The sequence below is a fragment of the Rhodnius prolixus genome, unplaced genomic scaffold (genome assembly GCF_049639745.1).
Source record: "Rhodnius prolixus isolate KJV_2025 unplaced genomic scaffold, Rpr scaffold_7, whole genome shotgun sequence".
NCBI lineage: Eukaryota > Metazoa > Arthropoda > Insecta > Hemiptera > Reduviidae > Rhodnius > Rhodnius prolixus.
In genome coordinates, this window is record NW_027411582.1 from 5,598,718 (window position 1) to 5,607,024 (window position 8,307).

The following is an 8,307-nucleotide window of genomic DNA, read 5'->3' on the forward strand; positions in this document are numbered from 1 at the left end:
ATGTTGTTTTTCATGCTTATTTATTGAAAAATTTACAACTGGAAAAACTTGTAAATGTGAAAAAGATGAGAGCAAGAATGGAGTAGCTGTCCACTGACAACCCTCCAAAGTATTTACAAGTAGTGAAGAGTGAGAAATATGCAGGCGATTGATAGTAAATGAGATGAAGGTATTATAAGTAGAGTTGTGAGAGATGAGAGTAATTTGTAGATTAATAAGCGCTTAGAGTTTAACTATATAAGAAAGAAGAGCGATGTTTTACAAATTTAAAAGAAATAACAGATCACTTGAATGGAGTGTTTGTAGTCGGAGATAATTAACTTGGTGGAGCCCCACACATCTGATCAAGTCCATAAACCTTTATGACCTTTCAGTACAATATTTTGCTATTATATCACTTGTAACTTGTCTATGTAACCAACAAGAACTTGTCTATGTAACCTACAAGAACTTGTCTATGTAACCATCAATGTATAAATTTATCCAATCAGTCAGGTGAGTTTCTATCAATTAGGTAATGTCAATTTTAAAGATCGTCGAAATGGGAGTGTCCAGGCCTTGGTGTTCCATAGGAGAATTTGAAGAAAACTACGAGAAGGAAGTTCATCTTGACCTTTTAGGAAGCAGCTCACTAACTACAGTGATGAGAAGAGTAATAAGAGGGTTTACAAGGGATTTAAAATCGTTTGAGATTAAATTCTTCATGAACGACAAATCCAGATCAAATAAGAAAGAACTAGTTCTTTACAATACCTTCATTAAATGTGCTTGTATGTCGTGCATTGTTATGGACACTGTTACTTCCAGAGGTCTGTAAACACGAGGGTCAAAATCTTCTTTTGATGAATCTTCTGCGGTTGAATTAGGCGTTTCTGGTACTATATTTGGTGCTTTTGGTGTCAAATGAAACTCTGGTGTTTCATTCATATCTGTGAATACTTGATCATCTCCAAAGATGTTTTCCTTTCGGGGTAAAATTAAGATAAGATTACATACATTGTGAACAAAATATACTTAAACATTTTTTTTCAAATATTTGTACCTTTAAATTCACAAAACCTTTAATCCATGAACCATAAATAAGTAATACAGAAGGGCCGATTTCCAATTCAAGGCTAACTTTATCCGGTGAAAGTGTTGTAGGATCAAATTTAGGGCCATCCTAGAAAAAAAATTACATTTTTTTTTTAAACTAAAATAATCTAGCTACTTTATTTTTAATTGTATGAAAGATACCTGACGCCAATTTCTAATTACTGATCTCTTTCTAGTATGTGGAATTCTCATCGGAGAAAGTAGAATTTCCTCTTTTTCCGGTGTGGTAATATCTGCTTGAGGAGGTGGTCCAAACATTGGCATTGGATGGTAGATATAATTGATTGACAAGGCTACAATCGGCACTGACCAACAGTCTAACCAACCGTCTCTGTAAAATGTGGGCTAATAATTATTAAAATAATAATTTAGTAGTGATTATAAAGCACGAGTTTTTTAACTTTTTGAGAAAGTAAGAGGGTAAGAATTAATGAATTCAAAGGCCATGAGAAAGAGAAAGAGTTATTGCGTGAAAGACTGTCATTATTAACAAGACTAAAATTGAAAATTAAAGGCAAAATAAAAAAACAAGATCAAATTGAAAATTTGTACTACCAAGTGCATCCGATAATTAGCTTTTGATCAAAACTAGCTAGCCAGAAGTTGCTACTAACTTGGAGTAGATTTTTCAGTATTTGAGGATCACTACATTTTTAACTATACTAATAGTTGTAACTAAACTAATAATATGATGTAACTTTAGTTATGAAAAGTTTTTTATTAAAATTAATTTTAAGAGAGTCTCAAGGTAGGTGGTATTTTGGACCACCAGTAAAATAAAAATTAGTGAGAATTACATTACGTCACTAAGAAAACTGAATAAAATTACTTCATCGGAAGCGTGAGTACCAGCAATTCAGTCATGCATCTATCGCTTTTGTTTAAAATTCTTTGTGAAAATTAATTTAAAGGGATTGCCTGGGAAGCTGAGATGTCACGCTTCCCTCCAAACATCAGTTTTATTATCATGAACTTATGAATGAAGCCTACCAAAATTAAGTAAAACATCTAAGCTAACGAAAATATATAACCTTAGAACCTTGAGAATCGTAGTAAGAGAGTTTTTACTTTTTTAAAATTTTACCGGTTTCCAATTTTCATCTATGTACTGTGGACAAAATCATCAATATGGAGAACTGTGGAATTAATATACGTTACTTACTTTCTTCTACAAATATTTCTCCATTTTTTATTCGAATCAGTGGTTCTTGGTGCCATAATATTGCCATCACGACCCAGTAAAGTTGCACTTTTATCCAACGATAGTACTGTACAACGAGATGTGTAAACTTCGGGGAGATAGAGTGAAAGATCCATACTTTCTCCCTAATAGTGGTAAAAAAAAACAAAAAAAAAAACCATGTCTTAATATTTATTTCTCTTTTACTTGTTACAGATAATAGAAAAGTATACAAATAAAATTATTACATAAATGAAAATCCTGTATTCTAAATAAATAGATTTACCTGTATCCAAAATTTGAGAGGCAGATTTGGGGGAAGAAAATCCGTAAATGGTAAGTCAAAGGAAAAGTCAAAAAGATCTCCACAAAATGCTATATACACTAGAAACAAAAAAAAATTGAAATCGCTAGGAACATAAACTAGGTACATGGTTCTGAATAAAATTTGGAAAATTTAGGATAAACCTACTATTTTCATGGCTTTGAGATGAACAATCAATCCAATTATACTCATTGGCCGGCATAATGAATTCAAATTCTTTCATAAGCAATGTAAATCTCCAAGTGTACGGTATGAAATGTAATAAATCTGGTCTTGCTTTTGATGCCCAATCGTTTATCATTGCTTAAACATTGAGTAAATAATAATTTATTGAAAAGATTAATAAATTTTCTTAGGTTTTTTACAATTATTTTGTAAAAAGAAAAACCTTGAAAGAACTCCTTGTGAGCGTAGATAAACCATACGGTAGCCTTACAGCCAGTTAAATTAAGTACCCAATCTTGATGATCGTTCCATTTTACGGGGAAATTGGCTCTAACTGTAAACTCTAATGTTTCACTTTCAACTAAACTTCGATACTAGAAAAACATTTTTTCCAGAATTTACAAATCAGCAAAAAAAAAAAACATTTTCTGAAATTCACATTCAATCTCACCTGTAAACTAGTAGTTGCTTCTAAATGTAACAACTGCCCTGTAACTTTGGTAGTGTAACCATCATTACCTACTACCCAAGGAGTTGTTACTTCCAGGTACGAACCAGGCCCTATATTTACATGCACTGCATTTGTTTCCTATGATTAAATAAAAATATATATCGTCAAATAATCTTTTTTAAGTTCATTTAATTAGTTATAACATTTACTGATCACTTTCAAGCACAAGGTTACTACAATCACTCAACAGAGGTTAAAAGGTTATGGAGGAAAATTTGAGGATTAAGCTTCAGGATGGCACATCTATACCAATGTCATTAAACCAATAGGAAAACTCATATATGCAGAAGAAATAATCATCTACAAATCCAATTCTATCCAGCAAAGAATCCTGAAATAGAATAGCACGAATGCACAATCAACCCGGTAGGAATGATTGCGACTTACCTTATTTTTAGAAAATAATATATCTATAGTAGCATCGTATAGTGTACTCAGTCTTATATCAAATGATTGCACCTGTCTTTTTTCACCTGGTAAAGGTGGTCTGGTAACCTTAAAAAAATAAATAAATAAATAACTTTAAAAGTAAAACACAAAAACTGGCATAATAAATAAAATACGTAATACCTTAAGGCCTTGATAATCCTGTGGAAAAAAGAACTTAAAAAGGTGTTCTCTTTGACGATCTGCCCAAGGACCATAACTGAAATCAGTTCCTTTTCCACACTGTGATTTTTTAAATAGGAATTTATCAATGTGTAACATTTAATATATTTTCACTAAAATTATAAAAATATTAGAAAACATACTTTAATATCCATGCCCCAAATTGGAGGCGCCGATTCTACAATATCACCATTTGCTAACTGCAACATCAATGGTTCTGCAGGAACTATACCTAAAAATTATTAAATAAAAAAACTATTTTAAGTTAAAAACTGAAAATAATTCGAGACATAAAACAATTGAATGTTTACCTGGTTCATCCATATAATAGTAGAGATCTACATTATTTGAAGAGAGTACTACGAAACCTTCTCCCATATATCTTGGAGGGTCGTCCGCCATTCCAGTATATTTGGGGCTTGGAGCTAATATAACCTTAAACATGCAAAAGAGAAACGATAATGTACACTAAAGACACTCTTATATTTACATAGTCGCCTTCAACTTCACACAATTCACACACTGCCCGAAAACGTAGCTAATAAGTGTGATTTAAGCTTGTTTTGGCGAATTCGCCGGCCATCTCAGACTCATCGCTAGCGCTTACACTTTACATACACCAAAAAGAATACAGAACTTTAGGGTGCAATAGATCGCTATGGATTTAACTTATATCCACTTCTTTCAAAATCTTAAAACACACGAACTTGAAATGAATGTTTTAAATGTTACATATGGCTGAGCATTATCTTGTGGATACACAAGAATACGTGGAAAGGCAATCAGGAATGAATTCGTATTGAATCATTTCTTAGTACCACAAAACTTTTTTCCTTCAATTTATCCTCTTTACCTAAAATTATTGTTTGGCTACAATGGTGCTCTACAACTTTTATTTCAAAGATTTTCTACTATAAGGCCCACATAGAAACTAAATACATATTTAAAATAAGTACACCATGTTAAGAAACTTTTCCAAGGTCTAAAAGGTAAATCAAATTTTAAACCAGATGTCATTGGATGGATTTTAAATTTCCTGGAACATTTTAATAAGCAAAAAAATTTATTTTGTCTTCTTAATGCTATATTACATATTACATTCGAATAAAAAAAAATACCTTAAAATTTTCAGCTTTACATTTGGCGAAGTGCATAAAATGATCCAGCCTCGAAGCAGCTGGCTTTGTAGAATAAACAATATGTGCTTCTTCAACTTGAATTGATAACGTTGTGGGCACTAAACGATTCCCAAATACTACACGACCCTGTTTCAGAAAATGCAAACAAAAAATGATTAATTTAAAAAATTCGAGGTATAAAATAAAATTAATAATCATTCAAACAAGTAGTGTTCGGTTATTAATAAATTACCGAAGAAAGATCAAATTTAATAACAGGAATGAGATCTCTCCAACTTTTCCCTAAAGATCTAGTACCAGGTTGCCGTCTAGATCTTAGTTCGATTTCATCTTGATTGTTCGTCCCTAAATAGTTTACATTCAATTCACAAAATAAGAAAAAATGGCAAAACTTTAAGTATTACAAATATGCATGAATTTAAAAAAGAAGCAAAATAAAAAAACCTGAATTAGAATCGTTTGAAGGAATGATACCCGGTTCTAATCCAAATACCCTTTCCAACTGGCTATACACATCTGATCGATTGTACACATGCAGTTCAAAACCATTTAACATCACAGAAAGTCTTGTATCAGAATGAGATAAGTCTACAATTAGAAAACAGTATACTTTATTATTATTATTTCAAATTTCAAAATTATTTCAAAGATTATGAAAACAAACAAACAAAAAAGCACATAATTATGGTTGTACCTTTTATGAGAAACAAGAGGATTGACTGGAATGAGGGGTGAACGTGTTTAGGGGCGTCAGCTTTCCGCCAGCCAAACAGGGAAAAAAGCTCAGGAAAAATCCACAAATCTTCAGGATAAACCATAAGACAGAGTTAACCTGGGTATACGATATATGTATAAATGGCTCAGTGGAAGAATCTGGAGATTTTACTCTAAATAGCATTGCAGATGTAAATAAGTATCATTAACCCCATTATATATTATTGGTGGACTTAAAGGTGGTCACTGCAGGTTTTTGCTTTGCTAAGAAAGAGCATTGTGTTCGTCATTCTTCCTTGCGAGATTTGCTATTGAGCAATGAGCTTAAGAATTTGCTCAGAGTCATTAGTGGCTGACTGGGACCTTGCGGGTCGATGTGTCAGAGCAGCTTTGGCCTGCACCCCATCATATATAAAATGACTACTTTCCTTAAATAAAAATGCCATCTTACCTTCTGATACATCTTTTGGAACATAGGCTCTCCACCACCGAAATATCATCCAACCATCCTGAACTCGAAAACTAAAATCATGTGTTATATACACTATGTCCCTAAACATAATCTTGCCAGACAAACAGCAAAGTGTGAATGATCCTGTAAAATGTACAAAAAAGAATACAAAACTTATTATTTTACTTTCACAAACAGATTTAAGTCAAAAATGTTTAATAGGTTCTGTTTAAGTTTTTTATTCCCAATAAGGGAGATGTTTTTTTAGCTTATTTGTAATGCCTACTTTCAACTGTGGGCTTTATGTCCAATTATCGATCAGTTGTCGTAACCATACTTACATATTTTACAATAATATCCTCATAAACATTAATTGAAATCCAAATACAAAATGAATTGCCAAACTTCTAAGCTTTTTAACCCTCGAAAAAAAAAGATTAGCACCGCAAACTTTTGTTTACTTTTTAAGTAAATATGAATAAAAATTCAGCTAGAACAGTCGCTTCAGCTTCCTGCGATTTTATAGTTATTTAGGTAGTTAGTTTACATTTACTTGAAACTCCCTTTTTCGGTCAAAAAAGATATTTCCTGTGAAAACTCAAAATAGGAAAACTTTACATGATCGCAATACATTTTATTATCACGTAAAAGAATGGTTATGAAGGGAGCAATCTGTGACATACATTCCAATCAAAGCCCACAACTCCAAAATTATATATACAAATGCGAAAAATAAAAACTTACGGTAATGGCCTAATCTCGCCGCTTAAGAAAGTCGTTAAATATTAATCATTTTTAAAGGGTTCTGCAAGGGTACTGAAAGTAACAATCAAAATACCTCTTTAAAAAAAAACCACCACCAAATGCGCTAAAGAGACACTCAATGATCACTTTCTTAATAATTATTGAGGAGAACACACTGCTTATGCCTTCACTGTGATATGAAGAAGTAAAATAAATAGACCTAATTTTCCAAACGTAAATTCATAATGCACCTTACAAACTAATACCTTAAATTGTCCAATAGAAGTATAGTCTACATATAAAACAAACTAACCAACTTTGAAGTAACCATCGGTGACATACATTCTATTCAGAGCCCTCGTGATAATGTAACCCACTACTCTGGAATTATAATATGTAATATATATAACCCACGCCATGGCCATCATCAATGAACAAAGCAGCATAGCAAAATTGCTGTCCATTTGTATGCCATCCAGATTTAATGTTGAGTTCCATGGTGATGGTTCGGGAATAGTTGTTTCAATTAGTTTTGACACATACATTTCTTCTCTTGTGAGCCTTCAAGTTACCATCATAAAACTACAAAAATTATGTTATTTAAGAATTCAAGAGAAATTCTAAAAACAAAAAAACAGTAAATTTAAAATTAATAATTAATTGGATTAAAAAGTAAGCGTAAAATGTAAATAACCAACAACACTGAAGTTATGAGTCATAGACTAAAAACGCGTACAAGTTCTTAACTTTTTCAGTTTTAGATAAGAATTTAATCAAAAATGAAGATACTTCAAGCATATCTTTTAGTTATGACAAATACTATTGATGCTAAACACTATCTGAATGCACACGTACTGTTGTAGACTTCTATTAACCAAAATATCTTCTTCTTTTTTTATAAAAAGGAGCAAAACCTTGATTAGTTCTTTAATATAATATCAAGAAGTTAAATAGGATTTTCGTTAGTTAATAATTTATCTAAAAAAATTCTAGAATTAACTTCCTAAAAGAAATAAAAGCACCCCAAATCTGTTATCTGAAAATACTTCGCTTATTTTAAGTAAACAAAAGCCAAAATACTCCATCGTTGGAAAAACGTAATGAAAAACCGAATAATTTTAATTAACCAGTACTTACAGAGAGAAAAGAGAGTATGGAAAATCGGAATAATATTTTTTTAAAAGTAAATCACTAGTTAAAAACATTTTTACAGAAATAACGAATAACAACTTCTCAACGAAAGGCAAATACAGCTGATTTAATGCAGTATCACTTTCCCTTTATTAAACGCATTGATCAGCTGATTAGAATATCTAATCAAGTAACGCAATCTATTGGTAATTTCAAAAAATTGCCTCCAACAAACTATTCAAG

General features: G+C 31.6%; 1 protein-coding gene across 7 annotated transcripts in view; it reads right to left on the reverse strand.

Annotated features, from left to right (window-relative positions):
• The window catches only part of tweek (transmembrane protein KIAA1109 homolog tweek), a 54,544-nt gene extending 46,319 nt beyond the window's left edge, over positions 1-8,225 (reverse strand). For all 7 annotated transcript variants that reach the window (XM_074112903.1, XM_074112902.1, XM_074112901.1 and 4 more), the window contains exons 1-18: positions 8,071-8,225; positions 7,247-7,515; positions 6,190-6,333; positions 5,469-5,612; positions 5,257-5,369; positions 5,004-5,150; positions 4,197-4,320; positions 4,029-4,117; positions 3,847-3,945; positions 3,664-3,771; positions 3,217-3,354; positions 2,989-3,139; positions 2,748-2,903; positions 2,562-2,659; positions 2,258-2,421; positions 1,237-1,426; positions 1,043-1,162; positions 754-963 (exon numbers count right to left, since the gene is read on the reverse strand). In XM_074112903.1, coding sequence (XP_073969004.1) covers positions 754-963; positions 1,043-1,162; positions 1,237-1,426; positions 2,258-2,421; positions 2,562-2,659; positions 2,748-2,903; positions 2,989-3,139; positions 3,217-3,354; positions 3,664-3,771; positions 3,847-3,945; positions 4,029-4,117; positions 4,197-4,320; positions 5,004-5,150; positions 5,257-5,369; positions 5,469-5,612; positions 6,190-6,333; positions 7,247-7,478 — 2,427 coding nt within the window. In that variant the 5' untranslated portion in view covers positions 7,479-7,515; positions 8,071-8,225. The remainder of the gene's footprint in view (positions 1-753; positions 964-1,042; positions 1,163-1,236; positions 1,427-2,257; positions 2,422-2,561; positions 2,660-2,747; positions 2,904-2,988; positions 3,140-3,216; positions 3,355-3,663; positions 3,772-3,846; positions 3,946-4,028; positions 4,118-4,196; positions 4,321-5,003; positions 5,151-5,256; positions 5,370-5,468; positions 5,613-6,189; positions 6,334-7,246; positions 7,516-8,070) is intronic.
• Between the last annotated feature and the right edge of the window lie 82 nt (positions 8,226-8,307).